General features: G+C 36.6%; 1 protein-coding gene across 6 annotated transcripts in view; it reads left to right on the top strand.

The window, feature by feature from the left end:
* PHF14 (PHD finger protein 14) overlaps positions 1-19,130 on the top strand; it is a gene marked incomplete at its 5' end in the record, with an annotated part of 163,155 nt that overhangs the window by 1,400 nt on the left and 142,625 nt on the right. For all 6 annotated transcript variants that reach the window (XM_083881182.1, XM_083881180.1, XM_083881179.1 and 3 more), the window contains 2 exons: positions 11,908-12,557; positions 16,777-16,921. In XM_083881182.1, the coding sequence (XP_083737308.1) occupies positions 11,908-12,557; positions 16,777-16,921 (795 nt within the window). The remainder of the gene's footprint in view (positions 1-11,907; positions 12,558-16,776; positions 16,922-19,130) is intronic.

Below are 19,130 nucleotides of genomic sequence, written 5' to 3' on the forward strand. Positions count from 1 at the left end.
ACCACAGAGTGTTGCTGCTTTGTAGTCTTTCCTATATATGCAGGTTCCTGTACCTGCAGTGAACATTCACAGAAACTGAAAATAGGCAAGATGGCCAAAATAAAATTAGTACATTAAAGTATATTGAAGGAAAGGGGAAGAGGGGATAGGACCATGTTGGTCAATAAACTGTACATTAGATGTTCTGTGGTGTATGCTGAGGGAAATAAACAAGAAGATGCAGGATGTATAAGATGTGAGGGAAGCATTATGGCAGCTTATCAAATAACTTGACTTTGTTTTTTCTGCACTGGGTATGCTGGTGTATGTTTTGTGTGAATGTATAGTGCAAATATATTCCCATTTAAAGGCTTATTCTTTTGGATTTGGCTAGTTCCTCTGTATTGATGAACTTAAAAATGCTTAATAATCATTCACCCAGTGTCAGGTTTAAGGTATGTCCTAATGCTCCTTGTTTGTGGTTTGTTTTGGTTTGGTTGGTTGGTTTTGTTCTTCTCACCACCTCTTCTCCTAGACTTAGGTGTTATTTCCCTTGGTTGTTCTGGTAGAGCAGGCTGCAGTGGCTTATGAGAGTAAAACTGATGTCATCTTACTAATTTAGTTTTAAGACTTTTGGGGGCTTGTTTCATCTACTCTTTTAATTGTGTTCTGAGGCTTTTTGATCCTTTCTTTTGAATAAGGATATAATTTTCCATAAGAGGAAATTATTTTTAATTACTCAAGAAAATCTTCCTGTTTTGGAACAGTAATGTAGGCAGGATTTAAGGGAAAATGAGGATTGGAAAGGGGTATGGGTGATGAACACATAATTCAGAGCAGTATATTAGTTGTTCAAAAGATGGTCATTAATTGAAAATAATAAATGCAGCTTCCTGACTCAACAGTGTGTGAGTGCAAAAGATTAGTTTGTAATTGTTATCCTTTTTGACTTTTAGGACATTGTCTATACTAGAGGGGGCTGGTCAGTATCTAGCCTTGAGTGTATTTTGAAATCAATTTCACTTTGAGGAAGTTGAATGGATTTTCCTTTAAATATGCAACACTGAATTGAAACAAGCATATAAGGAAAAACCCAAGTTCTACTTAAAATGTTTTTTTTTCTAACTACTGTTTTGTGTTCCTACATCTCATGAAGTGTTGTTTTAGCATTTCTGAACCTATATCTATCATTTGTAGAAGAAATTAATGTTCTGTTTAATAAAAGTTAAAATATTGTGAAAACACTTTGAAACAGCAAGGGAATTTGACAACTTATACTTTATTTGAAGATTTTCAGTGTGGGAAAAGAAAGTTGTGAGGGTTTGGAGAAGTTGACGAATAGAAAGTTACTACAAATAAGAGTTTCTTATGTGTAATACAAGTTTAAATGAATAGTTGCAGAAAATCTGAAGCAGAACATCTGTACTGGTTTAAAATGAAGCTGGTATAACATACTGTTAAATTTGTTTGCACTTAGTCCATTTTGATTTGGCTGGAAGAAGTGATTAAATAAAGGGACTTTCTTACACACACATATATAGGACTCTCCATGAGCAGCCTGTTGCAAATCAGTATTTAGTATTTGCTGGAATTCAAAATGACATTGTGTAGTTTGCTTACAACAGGAAATGATTTTGTCAGGAGTAAGAACCAGTCTGCATTGAGTATGAGCATAAATTCTAATATGGTAATTCCACAGCTCCACAACGTATGTTTTTATGTTTATTTCATTCATAAATGCACATACAGGTGTTTAAAATAACAAAGCAGATTTAAAAAGTAGCTAAAGGATTTAAATGAGTTAAAAGAATTCTGCAGTTGTTTTCTCCCTGATGACTCTGATGTGTCATATATGTAAGCTTTAGGATCTCCAGTGGTATGTACTAGTAGATGATACTGTGCAAATACATGGGGCCTGAATCCAGAACACCTAAACTTTTATGCACCTTCATTGTTCTGCCAGATTTCTGGGAATATGCAGTGCAGTAAGGATTTGAGAAGTTGCTATTAAGTGCTTTTAGGAATCAGCTGGCATTTCTGAATTTTTGTTTTCAGAGTCCTGGCAACTTGGTAAATTTTTTCATTATAAAAAAATATTTCAAATCGCTTAACCTCTCTTTCCACCAAAAAAATCCACAGGCAGCATGGACTTTTACTTAGTGTAGTTAATTTCTTTTCTTTTGGATTTAGGTCACACCAGCAGTCAGTTGGCCTTTTCTGCTTAAAAGATCTCAACATTCTGACATCTCTTTAGAGAAACTGATTTTAGGAGTGTTACATTCTTGTAAATTTACTTAATGTAAATAGTTTTCAGGCCTCTGGGATTTTCATTATGTTTGTACTGAACAAAGTAATTTTTAATGGCCTCTCTGTTTCTATTAGTAATGCCGTATTCTATAGTACTGTATTCTTCTGGGTTTTGGAAATATCTTGAGAAAATTGTTCCATGAGAAAGACTGTAATATGTAATCTTACTGTAGGATCAATCAAAAAAACTGTCCCTTTGGAGTCAGAGTGTACAAAATGTGACTTGAAATGATGGTGCTGTAATATAATCAACTTAAGGCTTTTAATAGTATCTTTCACAATACACATCAGTTATTTGAAGTTTTGCTTTTAAGTTAACTAAAGCATGCTTTGGGGAGTCCTTTTGTTCATTTTCTTTTTCTGCAGTGGGATCAGCTGGAGGTACACTGATGTCAGAAATCAGAGTACAGGTGTAGAGTAATTCCCAGCAGGACTCCAAAGCAAGAATTTACCACTTTTCTACTCTCTCATCGGTGAACTCAGTTTTGTCAGCGCACAAACTGAAATTGAAATCATACAGAGGAATGTAGTGGTCCTTGAACAAGAATCATGTGTGAATTTAAGGACTGGTTCCTATCGCAGGGTAGCTAAGAAGAAAATAACTGAATGCTACCTTTGAAGAACTCAATCCTGCCACTACTTCTGCTACTAGTCTTCTTGACTCAAATTTTTACATACATTCTTTTTTTTTTCTTTTTTTTTTGTGTCAAGTGTGAAGCCTGACTTGCAGATATATCGTGTACTATTCTTGCAGTTGAAGTCAGTAGAAGATCTGTTTAAAACAAGTATGATCTACATAAATGCATATATTATCTATTCTTAAAAACCTGTGTCTGAATCTAGAAATATAAAGTTGCAAATATCATTGTCTTTGTGTAGCTTGTTTCCTCTTAGCACACTGAAGATTACACTTTTGCTTTCCTATACAGGAAACTGTAATATACAGGATATTGTAATATAAAGAAATATTTGTGAAGGATCAAAATACTGTAGTATTAGTTTAACAGTACTGAAATCTTGATGAAGAAACAAATACATTTGGTTTTTTAGACTAAACCTAAGTGATAGGCAAGAGTAAAATTGTAAAGTTTTTCAGCAGACAGTGAAGGTAAGAGTAAATATTGACTAGTTAATCATTGGTAAATTATCGTATATTTCCATATTAATGTGTAGTTCCTGAGACTGGAATTTGCAAGGGCTTTATCTAATTGAGAAAATGAAAAATACCAGCAGTATGTTCTTTTGGAGTACCTCCATCCCAGATGAAACTTCTGTCCATACAGATGTCTGCCACCCTAAGTAAAACTTTGGAGTCTCTGACAAGGTTTTCAACTTCCATTTTCTTTGGAAGCACTGGGATTTCTGTTATTCCAGGTGCTTGCTGACGAGGAGTTGGTAGGGCACCCAATTTCATCAGTGTTCTGACATTGTAAATGAGGCACTTCCTAATGACTCAAGCCAAAATTGGCAATCTTTAGTTTTGAGTGGTTTTGCAACTTGAATAGACACCTGTGAGAACCGAGCTAGCTGAGATGGATAATACCTTAGCTCAGGTAGCTTATGCAGAAACCATAGACCTGAGACTGTGGGAAGCAGGGTATGGAAATAAGGATGCTAAGGGCATCATTCCAAAATAGGTCATGTCTCTGGTTCTGGTTCTTTGTTGGTTCAGGACTTTTGACATTAAGTCATGTCCCTGTCCCTCATTAGGGATTGGACCTTTGCTCTCAGGTAACCTTATATACTGTCAAGTTAGCCATGCCCCTGGGATGCTGCCCTTTGGACCATGCGGTCTCTGTGTTTGTTATTTCACTACCACTGAAGTTCTATTTTTGGGCTCTCCATTGTTCCTGCCACGCTTTGCCTGGCTGGACTGGACCTGGGATCACACTGTGATAAGTGGTGCCTGAATGGGGATCCCCACATTGGGGAACCTCTCAGGTTTGGTTCAGCTGGGTCTGAGCCAACCAACAGGGCTTTGCTCTCTGCTGTAGAACATTTTTGTCAGGCCTAACACATTTCAGCGACTGTGACAGGCACCTACTGAAATGATGTATGACATAATTATTGCTAGTGTAAAAGTGAGGAAACTGTTTACTAAATGACTTTCCTTTGTTCCCTTTCCATCATTTTTTCTATTAAACTAAATACTTGTTTTCTGAATTGCGGATCATTGGTCAGTTTTATCTCCTGCTCTGCTCAATCTCCTTCTGCAGCTAATACATACTAGATACTTCTTTTCAAAACTTTATTTGAGCAGACAGTTCTCTCCATAGAGCTCTAGCATCTTAATCTATATTGGTTTGATTTTGTGTGTTCTTAATCATGTTGTTTTGGACAGTTCAATTTTTTTAACTGCCAGTGCCATTGATGTTGAATTGCTGGTAGTCTACTAGTGTTTAATCATCATATGTGGCAAAATAGCATAGAAAGCCAGGGGCATATATCTAACTGGTGTGTTAGATTCTCTTTCTTGGAATTATGTTGCAAGGGAGGTATTAAGCCTTTAGTTCTTACTTAGCATAATAGACCTCTGTGTCTAATAGACAAATATGGTCACAGTTTTACCAGTTACACAACTCTGCCTTTGGTAATTTAAAAATTCATATTTTCCATACATGATTTAGGTTTTCCTGGCTCTTTTTTTACATCTAGTTATTAATATTGTAGCTTTCTAGTTAGTTTAAGCATTTCCTTAAGGTATTACAGAGTCTTTTTTGTGATACCTAGATCAGCTATGTAAGAAGTACAGTTGCTTTTGCATGTTTGGTATAGCACATGTGCCAGGGTTTTTTTGTGGTACTGCAGCTGTTCTTCTGTAAGGAAATTTATGGCCAGAGGCTGTTAACAAAGACTTTTAGTAGTGCTTTCCACATTTCCCATCCATTAGGATGCAGGCACCCTGGGTGAGGGATTGTACATGATGCTTAACACGGTGTTTTAGCAGAGATCACTAGGTAATTTCACATAATCATGTCAAAGGCTAGTTGTTTGCCTTGTTGTGGGGGAAAAAGAGGGTAAAGGACCAATAGATAAGATGATAGTGGTGGAGTGATATTAACCTCACCTGCATCCTGGGTTTTGTTACTGCTCTCAAAAAGAGGGGATTGTAAAGGCCACTGTAGTTCTTTGTCACATGATGGCTAGATTATTATTGAATAATATTATTAAGTAGTGGTAGTTGTTTTCTGTGTTGCATGCTCAGCTTTTCAATGTTCCAGGATCCTTGATCGTTGTAGGTAGCTTTGAGCACTTTGGAAAGACTCAATCAGATAGGATTTGGTGCAAATAGAAGAATTTTCTAAAATTATTCCAAATGCTTCTTGTCTACTATTTGGAATTTGTTAAGCTTTGTTTGTGGAAGAGGCAAGTTCAAAACTGAGTCCAATATTGCCTTCAACCAGCTTATCCTTTATAGCTTACTTAAATCAGTCAGTGAAGCTGTTTTTAAAGAGCTGCTTTTTAAGTGAAATACTGTCCTGAAGACCCAGACTCTCTGCTGTGTGTGGCTGGCCAGGTACTTTTGTAGTATAGCACTTGCTCTCTCTATACATGAGTTTTCTTAGAATGTTGAAAAAAAATTAAAAATTGTGGGGTGTTGTATTTAAAATTGTTTGTTAAATGGTCCTGCAAAAAACCCTGAGAGGATTTTTTTATTGTTGATTCATGTAATGACTTCAGTAGGTTTACCCTGAAGTCTTGTGCATTGTGCATATTAACCAAGACTCCATGGCTGAGTGGAGTGTTTCTTTATTACACTTTTTATATATGTTAATTCTGTAGCATAATGTTCTGTTCTTTTCAGAAATATCCTCTTTAGATGTGACTGCCACCTGCTGTTGTGCTTCGTAGAGCTGAAGATACAAGGTGTAGAGGAATAAATGATGTCTTTCTCCCCGCCGTTATCTCTCATATTTGTCCTCAGTGGAACTCTGTATTCTTCACTATTTGATGGTGTATCTGGCCCCATCTTTCACTTAGAGTAGCTTTACTTCTCTCCTATAGGGAATGACATGATATGGTTGCCAGTTTGAAAGAGCCATTCTTTAAGCATTTCTTTCAAGGAGAAAATTGTATATTGCAGCCTCTTCCTCAGTAAAAGTGCAGCTGACAGAAGAAGACCTGCAAAAATTGCTGTTATCACAGAATAGCTCTTTCTAGAAAAGCACCTATCACAGTGGATGCATTCAGATCAAGGAGAGATAGCTCATACTATAGATATCTCTGGTGTGTATATGAACATATAAAGGAGAGTAGAAAGCAAAATGTGCAGGCAGAAGGAAAAGAGAAATTGAAGGAGAGAAGTTAGTGAAAATAGTGTTTATTTGTTCTCTGCTTTAAATTATTGCATTGTGTAGTATTGATGTACAAGAATCAGTGTTAGTAAATTAGAGTGCTGTTAGAGATCAAACTGTACCGAGACTAAGATTCCCTCTGAAACAAAATGAAAGCTTTAATTGTAAAAAATCTTAAGACTATTTAGAAATGCATCAGCACAGTTAAAGCATCAAAACAAATGTCTATCATAGATTTATGGTGGGGAAATGAAAGCCAAGTTATAAATTTCAGTTAATTTTAACGTGGCAAAATCTTGTATGACCTTATTTACAGTTAGACAAATAGTGCACATAGGCATTTGGCACCTGTGAAATGAGATACAAAATACATTTTGCTTTGAGCATACATATGGCATTTAATCTGTTATATGTCTACTACGAGAATATAGCTTTGGGAGTTACTTGTAAAATGTTTATGAGAACTGGCAAGTATAGAATTTTAGAATTGTTTAGTCTGGAAAAGACCTTTTAAGGTAGAGTCCAACTGTTATCCTAGCACTGCCAAGCCTACCACTAAATCATTTCCCTAAGTGCCACATCTACACATCTTTTAAATATCTCTAGAGGTGGTGACTCAACTACTTCCCTGAGGAGCAACCTTTTCAGTGGTTTTCCTAATACCCAACCTAATCTACCCCTGTTGCAACTTGAAGCTGTTTCATCTTGTTCAATCCTTTGTTAGATGGGAGGAGAGACTGACCTTGCTGCACCCTCCTTTCACACAGTTACAGAGAGTGATAAGGTCTTTCCTGAGCCCCCTTTTCTCCAGACTTCACTCCAGTCCTTTCACTAGCTCCACTGTCCTTCTCTGGACACACTCCAGCCCCTCAATGTCTTTCTTGAAGTGAGGAGCTCAGAACTGGGCACAGGATTTGAGGTGTGGCCTCACCAGTGCCAAGTGCAGGGGGGCATTCACTGCCCTGGTCCTACTGCCCACATTATTGCTGGTACATTAAGGCTAGGATGGCTTTGGCCTTTTTGGCCACTTGGGCACATGCTGAGTCTTGTTCAGCCAAATGTCAGCTAGCACCCCCCATCCTTTTCCACTGGGCAGCCTTCCAGCCCCTCTGCCCCCGGTCTGTAGTGCTCCATCATCTTGATGGTGTTTGAGATGATCTGCTCCATGACCTTCTAGGGTCAGATTGGCAGGACTGATGGGAGTTCCCTGGATACTCCTTCTAACTCTTCTTGCAGATGGGTATCACATTTTTTTAACTTCTAATAATCTAGGACCTCCCTGGTAAGCCAGGATTGCTGGTAAATGGTTGAATGTGGCTCATTTGGGCCCACAGACCTGTGTGTCTGAGATACATAGCAGATCACTGACCATTTTCCCTTGGATTATGTGTGCTTCACTGTGCTCCCTGTGTCTGTCTTCTAGTTTAGGGGGATGGATACCCAGAGAACAATGGACCTTGCTCTTAAAGACTGAGGCAGAGAAGGCATTAAGTACCTCAGCCTTTTCCTTATCCTTTGGCACTGTTTCCTTCTTCATTCTGGAAAGGGTGGAGATTGTCTTTAGCCTTCCTTTTGTTGATTATTTATTTATTATATTTTATGACAGTAGTCAGCTTGAGTTTTAGTTGGTCTTTGACCCTTCTAATATTCTCCCTGCAAAAAAATTTTCTCCCTCACATCATCCCTGTCGTCCTCTTGAGTTGCCTGCCCCTTCTTCCAAAAGCCTTAAATTCTCCTTGTTTTTCTGAGTTCCAATCAAAACTCACAGCTCTCTGTTCAGGCACATCAGTCTTTCTCACTGCTGGCTTGTCTTTTAAGATTTCCTTGAAGAATGTCCAGCCTTCCTGGACTGCCACTCAAGAGACTCTGATGACTGTGCCTATCAACAGGGCATCATTTCTTTGGAAGTCTGGGATAGAAGTTCTGTTGACCTCCTTGCTTGCTTCTCTGAGAATTGAAAATTATCATTTCAAGTTTGCTCTGCCCAAAACACTTCCACAGTCATCACATCACCCACAAGTTCTTCTCTGATCACAAGTAACGGGTCCTGTGGGGAGTCTTCACTGGTAGGCTTCCTCACTGTCTGTGTCAGGCAGTTATCTTCCACACGCTCCTGGAACATTCTGGGCCAGTTCCCCTCTGCTGTATTGCGTTTTCAGCGGACGTGGTAAATTGAAGTCCACTATGACAAAGAGGGCTAATGGTTGTGAGACCTCTCCCAGCTGCTTATAGACTATTTTGCTTTCCTCTTCATCCTGGTTGGGTGGTTTTTAACAGATTCCCACCCATATTGCCTTGATGGACTTTCCTCCGAGTCTTACACTTAAACAGCTGTATCGTCATTACACCCTAGACAATCAAAACACTCTCTACCATATGGGGCTACCCTGTCACCTCTCCTTCCTTGCCTGTTCCTTCTGAAGAGTTTATAACCATCCAGTGCAGCACTCTGGCTGTCCATGTTATCTCATGGGGGTGAGATAACTATTATGGGTGGCACATATGTCATAGTTTTACTGCTGCTCAGTGGCTTTCTGCTCCTCCTGTTGGTGTAGAGACCCTTCAGCTGGGCTGTTATCTCACCAGCTTTTTTAGGGAACAAGCCCTAAGTCTTACCGTGACCATTTTCAGTCATGTCCATGTTTTCTAACACATAATAACCCTTGTGTCTTTACTGCTGCAGGGATCTCCATTCTCTACCTCTACTGAGGCAACAGACCAAATTACCTTTTTAGCATGTTGTCCCCCAAAAAGCACTGTGCTGCCTCCAGGCATATCTCTAGGGAACTTGGGTTTATTCCTTTCCCATTTCAAATCTAGTTTAGTCTTTCAGTGAGCCCTGCTAACTCCTATGCAAAGATCCTTTTCCCTCCTCTTTGTATCTGGTATGCCCTGTCTGTTGCCAGCAGGCCTGATATCCTATAAACTAACCCATGATCAAAAAACCTTTAAAGATAATCAGAGTCAACTGCCTGCCTTGGTAGGAAACTTCTTTCACTAGACCAGATTGTTTAAAGCCACACCCTACCCGGCCTTGAATATTTTCAGTGGTGGGGTACCTACAGGTTCCCTGGACAACTTGTTCCAGTGTCTCACTATGCTCATTGAAAAGTTTCTTATGTCCAGTCTAAACCCTACCCTCTTTCAGTTTAAAACTGGTTCTCCTTTTTCTGTCACTACAGGCCTTGGTAAAAAAATCTCTCTTATAAGCTGTGTTCTCCCTAGAGCCTTCTCCAAGCTGAATAACCCCAACTCTTTGAGCCTGTCTTCATGGAGAGTTGTAGCCTTCTCACCATTTTTGTGGTCCTTCTGTGGACGTACTCTCTCTTAACAAGGAAAGGCTGAGAGAACTAGACCTGTTCATCCTTAAGAAGAGACAACTGAGAGGGTGCCCTCATCCATGTCTGTCATGTCTCTCAGTGTCTGAAAGGAGAGTATGAGGATGCACCAGGCTCCTTTCAGTGCTAAGCAATAGGACAAGAGCCAATGGGCAGAAACTAATGCACAGGAAGTTCCACTTGAATTTGAGGAAAAACTTTAGTGTGCAGGTGACTGCGCACTGGGGCGGATTGTCCAGAAATGTTGTGCAGTCTTCCTCACTGGAGATATTCAGAAGATACACAAGAACTGTCTGGATGCAATCCTGGGCAGTGTGCTCTGGGATGACCCGCTGTGGTCTCTTCTAACCTTACCCATCCTGTGATTCTGCAGCCAAACAAATTATTGCAACTTGAAAAGAGAATTTTTTTGATTGCCTGTTAGTTAATACTGGTTTTATTTCTTGTGTATGCCTGACTCATGTTCTACTCTTTCAAAACTTAATTATTTTGTACTTTGATTACTACAATTAAAGTTAATAGGTGTGGAGAAATTACTGAGGTTTTTCTTAAAGACTGTAGAAAAAAATTGTGTTTTTTCTGGATCTCTAAATGTTAGAACATATGTTGGAAACGTTTAGTTTCTATTAGCTTGTAAGGGGATGGGTAGCTTTGATGTCCTAATCAGTAACAGTAACACTTATGGACTTCTTTGTCGATAGTTATATAATCTCCTCTGAACTCTGAACTGCACTCTTCCACATGCAGGTATATGCAGAAGAAGGCAAAACTGACCATTATATTGAAGTAACAACTGGCCAATCATTGACAATGTTCCTTGGGGTGGAAAAAAATGCCACATGAAATGGCACACTGTGCACACCTATCTCAGTGTTTGTTTAGTTGGATTTATACTGAGCTGAGCGTGCAGAGAAGTTCTCTGTGTAAGGTGATACTGAGTGATGGAGATTTTTGGGTTGTAACTAAAACAATTAACATTTTTTTTTAATTTGCAAGCCTCAACATGTTTTATCTTTGCGTCGGTATGACAGTGGATCAAGAACTTGATGATGGCTTTGAGCAAACTGAAAACCGTAGCTACTGCCCTAATTGATCTCTGCATTGGATCCAGAAATTATATTTTCTTTTTAAATTTTTAAAAATATTTTCTGAATTTTCCTTCCTTAAGGAAATGAATGAAAAAGCAGTAGGTCCATATAAAAGGAGAGATAGCAAAGTGGATGCTGTTTATAAAGTTTAACAAGTTCATTTGTCATTTTTCAATATTTTTTACATGTACTTTATAGCAAAAATGTCTCTTTTTTAATATAAAAATCTTTTTTCTGTTGCTCAGGTTGGCATGTGTTAGTTAAATTGTGAGTACACACAGAACAATACCATATGAGTAGTGTAAGGTTAATGCATTGTAGTGCAGCTGCAATGCTGAATGAGGCATAGTTTATGTGGGATTAATTAATGAACTAACCTTGGAAATTAAAAGAGCCCTCAAACCCAGAAAAACAAAGATGTATTAAAAATGAAGGTGTGGGAATATCCATATTATTAGAACTAGTTATGTAAATTCTTCATTTTGCAATTTCAAACCTCTTCTATTGGATAGTTATTTAATTTTGAAGATGTAGAAAACATCTCCAGAAATTAAAAACTGGAATGCTCTTTCTTTAAGATGTGACTTCACATGGAAATTACTCTGTGCTACTCTTTTTGTTAATATGAGCTGCAGTTCAAAGGAACATATAATGCTCATTTAATAAGTTCTACCATCTTTTTTCTTTTTTTTTGGCATCTTAAAATGCACTCATGTTTAACAGATTCTCAACATAGCACTCGAAATAGCAGTATTTGGACACCAGCTGAAAAAATAGGTGGAATACCTTATGAGGGAGGAACATGCATCATTCTTTTGTTTAACAACTTGCTTCAAGAGATTTTATTTTTGGGGGTACATTTGTGTCGGAACTTTTTTTAAATTTTCATATGCTCAACAGATTCTGAAGGAAGTGGTCATGGGAGTGAAGATGCATCTAAGGACAGTGGTGAAGGTTCCTGTACTGAATCAGAAGAAAATATCTTGGAGGAGGAACCGGCAGAAGAGAAAGTAGAAGAACAACAGCCAAAAACCTCCACTGAAGAAGAAGTGCCAACAGCAGACAAAGAGGTAATTAAGACTGAAAAGAAAGAGCAAGAAGATGAAGAAGAAAAGCCAAAAAAGAAGAAAGAGAAGGAGAAAGCAGCTGAACCTGATGCTGTGGCTGATGAGCAAACAAATGAACCAAAAAAATGGAATTTGCGCAGGAACCGACCTCTGCTGGATTTTGTATCGATGGAAGAACTAAATGATATGGATGACTATGACAGTGAAGATGACAATGACTGGCGGCCTACTGCTGAGAAAAGAAAAGGGAAGAATGCATTGAAAAAAGAGGGGAGTGATGGAGATAATGAAGATGATGAAGATGATGGGAGTGGAAGTGATGAGGATGACAATGATGAGGAAGGTAATGAAGAAGATAATAGCAGCACGGCTAGCGATGGAGGATCCAAGAAGAAGAAGAGTAAAGTTCTTAACAGGAATAATGCAGATGATGAGGAATTGACAAATGATAGCCTGGCTCTTTCACAAAGCAAGAGTAATGAGGTAGTGCAACCAACTTTCTATAATATATCTGTTGACAAATAGAAACTACTCCCCAGTAACTATTCTATTAATATTAAAAGTTAAACAGATTGGCTGGACTTGTGTTCACACAATAATAAGTGAATAATAAGTAGGAAAAATTATGCTAAATAGGCACTACTTATTTAATAACCTTGCTTGGACCATTTGGCCAATGTCGTGCCGCTAAAATCAATAGTGGAACTTCTCTTGGCTTTACAGTGATTGGATTAGTACTAAAACAAATAGGAGGTCCAGTATGCAAACCAAGATGTCTTAGCAAGACTTCTAATTCTGTTTTAGTGTAAATGTTGTATATCTGTAACATGAGAGCTAAAAGCATCTGTGACATAATCATAAAATAGATGAACGAGGCATTATTCTTTGCCTTTCTTTGCCCAAACATCAAAGGCTGAACAAAGTTCTCTTAAACAAGAACTTTAAGTAAAAAAAAATGCACCCTAGGTTTAAAATCAAATAGAATAATTGTGACAATTTATGTTGGATTTGCTTATAATAGTCACAAATGAACTAATTTTTTTACCATACTAAAAGCATTTAGGTACTATGATTATGATATTAAATATCTTCTGATTACAGAATGTGAATATTATACATATAAGTGTTTATTAAAATAACCTTTTTTCCCTATGCACAATTACGATTCATTGCCTTGAAGATTGTGTCTGTGGAAAAATTAAGATACCAAGTTGTCACTGTGGCTGACTTCATGTTCTGCAATAGCAAAATTCTGAACAGAATAAAAAGAATTGCTCTAAAAATCTATATTCAGTTTTCAGAATATAATCACAATGTCAATATAACATTTGAGAAATGGTAGTGATATGACATTTGAAGTTCTACTGTTCCCTTTAAACTTAGTTTAAATGTGTAAAATGACAGGGAACTAAACAATATTTAGATTTGGTCCATTTTCGATACTTTGATAGGTATTACATATATATTTATATTTATATATTACTGCAAGTGAGCTGTGCTGTTTTAACTTCTAGTAATAATTGGGATTGGGAAAAAAGCATGATTTTTTTTGGTTTTTTTCTTTTTTTAACTTTTCGTATAGGCATCTTATTTCCTTATCAGGCTCTGTGATTTTAGTATTATTGCCTGTATTTTCTTGGCTGAGGAGCTGAAAGTACTCTACCAATACTAATGATCCGAACTTGAAACAGAGAGAGGCCATTTTCCTTCAGAGTAGCTTCCCATATCAGAATGGAGATGTGTGGCTACATTCTTAGTGATACATTCTTCAGTTTGATTTCCATTGGCTTGGAACAACAGACCTGTTTCTGAAACCTAGAGCTGTCTCTGATGTATCTTCATCGAAGCTTCTTAGCATGCATGAATATAATATTCTGTTCTTGCCTTAGATTTAGAACAGTAATCAGAACATAAAATCAAAATTTGAAATTTTAAAGTTCAAGTTATAATTTTGTAACTGATAATCTATCTTTATTGCATATAGTGTGCTGTACTGTTTATGAGTAGGTCTTTATCACAAGTTTTGCAAAAGTGAGTATCTATAGATTGAATAATAGACTGTAATTTTCAGATTTCTAATACTCAGTATTGTATTGTAACAGTATACTCTCAACTGCTACAGTTTTTTAGATTAGCAAAAAAGGAAAAAGAGTGGAAAAGAAAAAATCTAGCAGATAATCATCTAGCAAAAGCTCATCACACTGCAGAAACTGCAGTCTTAGAAAACAGGTCTTAGATCTTCAAATCCATAATAAATTTAGGAAAGAATGTCCAGGTAATTAGTTCTGAGCATATTGTAGTGTCCTTTATATTCTTTCTTTCTTTCTTTCTTTCTTTCTTTCTTTCTTTCTTTCTTTCTTTCTTTCTTTCTTTTCTTTGCTTGTTTTTTGAGGATGGAAACTGGGGAGGGTGTTGGGGAGGGGTCGTTTGGTTCATGTTTTCCTGTGATTTTTATTTGTTTACACTTCAAAAAAGTTTTTCTAGGTCTGCATATACATTATTTTAACATGTACTGTAATTAAATACTCCATGCTTTTCTATTGTATTATGCACAGAATACAACTTAGCTTTCTTTCCTGAGGCCAGGCATCATTAGTAGGTAAATGGTGCTTTTCTGGTTTTATAATTATTACCACTTTATAGGACTCTTCTATTCTCAGTGAGGTGGTTATTGTATTTTTAATTTTTAATTTTCAAGCATATAGCTTGAAATACTCACTTTTTTCATTAGCACCACAGAAATGGGAATTACATAGTGATCCATTTGAAATAGTTTCTCCCACTTCAGTGGGGAACAGGACTTGTCTTGGAGTTGCAGCAATTATTACTATATGTAAAAGTTCCCATGTTTTGGACAAGTCTCTCAGGTGCTTACATAGAGTAAAAGCAGAGGAGAGCAGCACTTTCCAGATCACTCTGATCTGTGCCTGCATGAAAAAATAAGTTGCTCAGCTTCTTTGTTTGACTTGGTAGCTGTCTTCATATGAGGTGAAGCTTAATGGTTGGGGATCCTAACACAGGAACAAAAATTTGATACCCTCAGGTTTTTTTGGTCCATATTTGCATATGTTCTCACTGCGTAGACAGCTAGTGTTATTTCAGTGTTTTTACAATGCATTTCTGTTTCTTAATTTAAAGTAATGCTTTTGTTTTCTTTTTTTTTTTTTTTTTTTTTTTATTAATTACCAGATCTTGGGCTTCTATAGCAGTAGAGATTACCAATGTCTTTTAAACTTCTCTCAGTGAAGCCAAGTAAGAGTTTAAATCAAAGGTACTGTCAGAAAAAGCTGATCTTTATATGTGACATGCATTGGAGGAATCTGTGCCATAGCACAATTAATCTGCCTAAGTTAGGGAACATCGACTGCCATTTTCCTATTTGTAATGTGAATGGTAAGCTAAACATGGATGTTTTGAGTAATGATGGGCTGTAGTAATGTCCAAATTAATTGCTTTCCTCAAAATGCTTTGTCCTAAAAGGAGGATGTTGGAAAAGATGCTCTGTTAGTCTGAACTCTGTATCAGCGAATCTTCTATTTTTCTCAGTTTTCTTCCTGTAAGCAATGTGACTCTGTGTATGTTCTTTTCTACTTCTACATGAGCTCCTGTTCCCATAGGCATAGTATTGGTGCTGTATTTTATAAAAGGGGGTTTGAATTTAAAAAAAAAAAAATGTTTGAGAGGACATCTTCCACCCTAATTTCTTTTTCTGGATGCTACAGCAGTTTTGGAATATTTTTGCATGTTTGACATTTTGAATGGTACCATTAAACTCTCAGCCTCTGCTTTGAAACTATTGCTGTTTCTTTGTACTGCAATGGTTATTTTTCACTATTGTGCTTATTTTCATACTTCCTTTTCTGCCTTCATATTACCAATAAAGGTAGTTTGAGCTCAAATATAAAAACAAATGAATATGTATGGAAGCCAGGAAACTGCAGAAGAGACAGTGACTCTGCTCACAATGATAATAGTAAAAAGACAGTGTTTATTAAGAAAACTAATTTTACATATAACTTTGTTTGGTTTATGAAGCACTTCTCTGTGTTTTCTTAGAAAAATTCCCCATGAAAACCCAGAGTCTATTTAAGAGGCATGGTTCATGTTGTAGTTTGCCAGAACAGGGCAAATCCTTACTCCTGTATATAATCAGAAGAACATATAGTTTTAACAAATCATATGATTTTGCACAGATGCACATAAATTTGCATTAGAACAAAACCATACAGAGTTGATAATTTGTTATATTTTATGTAAGTAAAAGCTTGACAGGCTTCTGTTAGCTGGGTATTCTTGGATTTTTCGGATCCGTGTGGTTTTTTAAATTTTAAGAAGATGAAGCAACTTTCCTGGATGTTGGAACATTTGAAAGCCACCTTTGGCCTTTTTCTAAATTTTGATTTTAAATGGTTTCTTAGGTATCCCATTTTGTAAAATATAAACAGTTCAAAGACATATGTTTCTCTTGAGGAAATAACTCTCCTCTCACCTCTGGATCTTAACAGGTCTATAGATTGCATTGAGATCCATGCATCCCAGCTCTTGTATTCATGGAGGAAGTGTTTGAACATTTTGACAGCAGAGAAGCTTCTAGCCTTTTGAAAATGTTCCATGGTTTTTGATTGTTGTTCAAAAATTGAGCAAATAACAGATCTTCTGCTTGCTTTAGCATAATCCATGTGTCTCCATTTTTCAATGTTAGGACTCATTGATCCTTGAGAAGTCTCAAAATTGGAGTTCCCAGAAAATGGACCATATTTTGATTTGTTGCGTTTGTCTTGGAGATAACAGTGAAGATGCTGATGAAATAATCCAGTGTGACAACTGTGGAATAACAGTGCATGAAGGTAATACAACCCTTCATTCTCGTTGCGAGAAGAAAACATATGCTTTGCTTTTAATAAAATTTTGACTTGCTTTCTTCAAATAAAACCTTGCAGTGCTGGAGGGTATTTTTTTTATGATACTGCATTGATCTTTTTTACTGGTGTAACACCCATCTTCTACTTTGGCAAAACAAATATAAGAACCTGTGGGATGGGGCATAGTCTACAGATACTGATCCAGTGAATGACAGTCTGCAAATATTGGAGCTCTACACTGTATTTTCAATGCTTTAGGATATTCTATTAATGTGTTAATTCTATTAATCCCTATTTCAGTGTATGAATTTGATTGCGTAGTTGGGATATAAGACAATGAGAATAGGAGGCCTTCTAAAAGGAAAGGTTATTTCACCTATTTTTTTGCTGTACCAAAAGGGCAGAGAGAAGGGGAAGAAGAAAGGTGTTCTCTGTTGCATTTATTTATAAGTGAAAGCAACTAGTCTTGAACTTCCTCATAATATTCACTGACATCTTGAAACAAGGGAATTTTGAAGTTAGAACAAGTTGTTGTTTTGCTAATTCCTTCAGAATCTGGATTATGCGTGTGTAATAAATGTGGACGATCTAGTTTTACAGAAATACTCCAGAATAATAATTTGGGTGTATGTATGGAATTTTAACAGCTTTACATGAAAGATGAGAAGACTGTATTGGGTGTTGTTGCTCTTTCTCTTGAGTTTGAAAGGCAGGGGAGAATCTAACACAGAGAGACCCACGTGTTTTGTTAAAAAACAAAACCTTTTTTTCTCCATTAATCAGGTTGGATCTTTTTTCCTCATATCCTGTACGATTTTAGGACTTCACCTCTTTTTTTTAAGTTTTCCCAGGAAAATAAGATCAAACTACTTCAGTTCTTGAAATAAAAAGAAAATAGGCTTTCATTCTTCAGAAGCATAGAAGGAATTTATTTAATGTGACTGCCTTAATTTAAATTTTTTTGACCTTTGACATTTTTTAGAATGTCTTTCTAGGTAGGAAGTGGTTTTATAAATCCCATACTCACACTTCAGTTTTCTCATACAAGATAGAAAACTGTTTCAAAACAGTTGGGATGTAGTTCAGCTCTTTGCTTGACAAGCTTAGATGATGTCCTTTCATTCACATGCCTTGCATTGTGTGTCCATTAGGGACTTTTACCTCCTGAACCTGTTGTGGTCTTTTGAAGAGCTAATCCTTACTGTCAATGTTGCTTAGAGAGCAGATTAGTTGACCTAATTTATGATGAGCTGGATCACACTGCAAGTGCCTTTGAGGGCATTAGTCAGGTCTTATTGCCTTGTAGAAGTGATATGCTCCTAAATTTATGTCTTGCAGAATTCCTTCTGTATCCATGAAGTTTTTTGGAAAGTAGTGCGGAATGTATGTGATTTCAGGAGCTGTGGAGCTCCCTGAAATTCTTCCATAAGATTTATTTAATGATTGTAGTGATTGCTGAAGTGAAGATTGATTGTGATAGAAAAATGATCCTTTTTAAAATGAAATGATGGCAAATTTGTTTTATATTCAGGAGGAGTGCTTTAAAAATCCCCAAAAGATAACGTCCTCATTTTGTTTAGTTTACTAAAATTCTGTCCCTACAAAAGTACAATTATAGCTGGCTTTTCTCTAGAGGAAAGTAGTTGCATAGTTCAAAAGTCACTGGAATTTTAGTAGTTTAAAATCTGTTTAAAAGTAGTTTCTGCTATTCTTTTTACAGTAATCCAGGCAAAGATTCCCTGTAGTCCCACTGATACAAAGGGTGCAATTTATGTTTCTTTTGTTGTCATTGCAACAAAGTAAAGTAGATTAATTCAAAATATTTAATTTGTTAGTTTGTTCTGATAAGTTCTACAGTGCGTATCAGATAATTGACTATGGATGTTGGTTAATTTTTCACATTTGTAGTTGAATGTTTAGTTAAGTCTTTGCAATTCGTTTTAATAATAAATACTTGAAAATGTATATGAAGCAGTTAGGAAGTTCTGTTTGAATAGATGAAGTCTTAGAGGAAGATAAGCAAGTTATGTATGTGAAAATAATCGATGACTGTGATAAAAATGCAAATTTTTGGTGGCGGCAATTTAAAGCTGAACAATTTGGAGTTTTACTTGATACTTTATGTGTATGTTTCATTGTTAGATATGTATGAATATAGTTTTAATGGAAGTGGACATCTATTTTGCTGTTTTTC

This window comes from Zosterops lateralis (genome assembly GCF_965231275.1).
Source record: "Zosterops lateralis genome assembly, chromosome: 1".
Lineage (NCBI taxonomy): Eukaryota > Metazoa > Chordata > Aves > Passeriformes > Zosteropidae > Zosterops > Zosterops lateralis.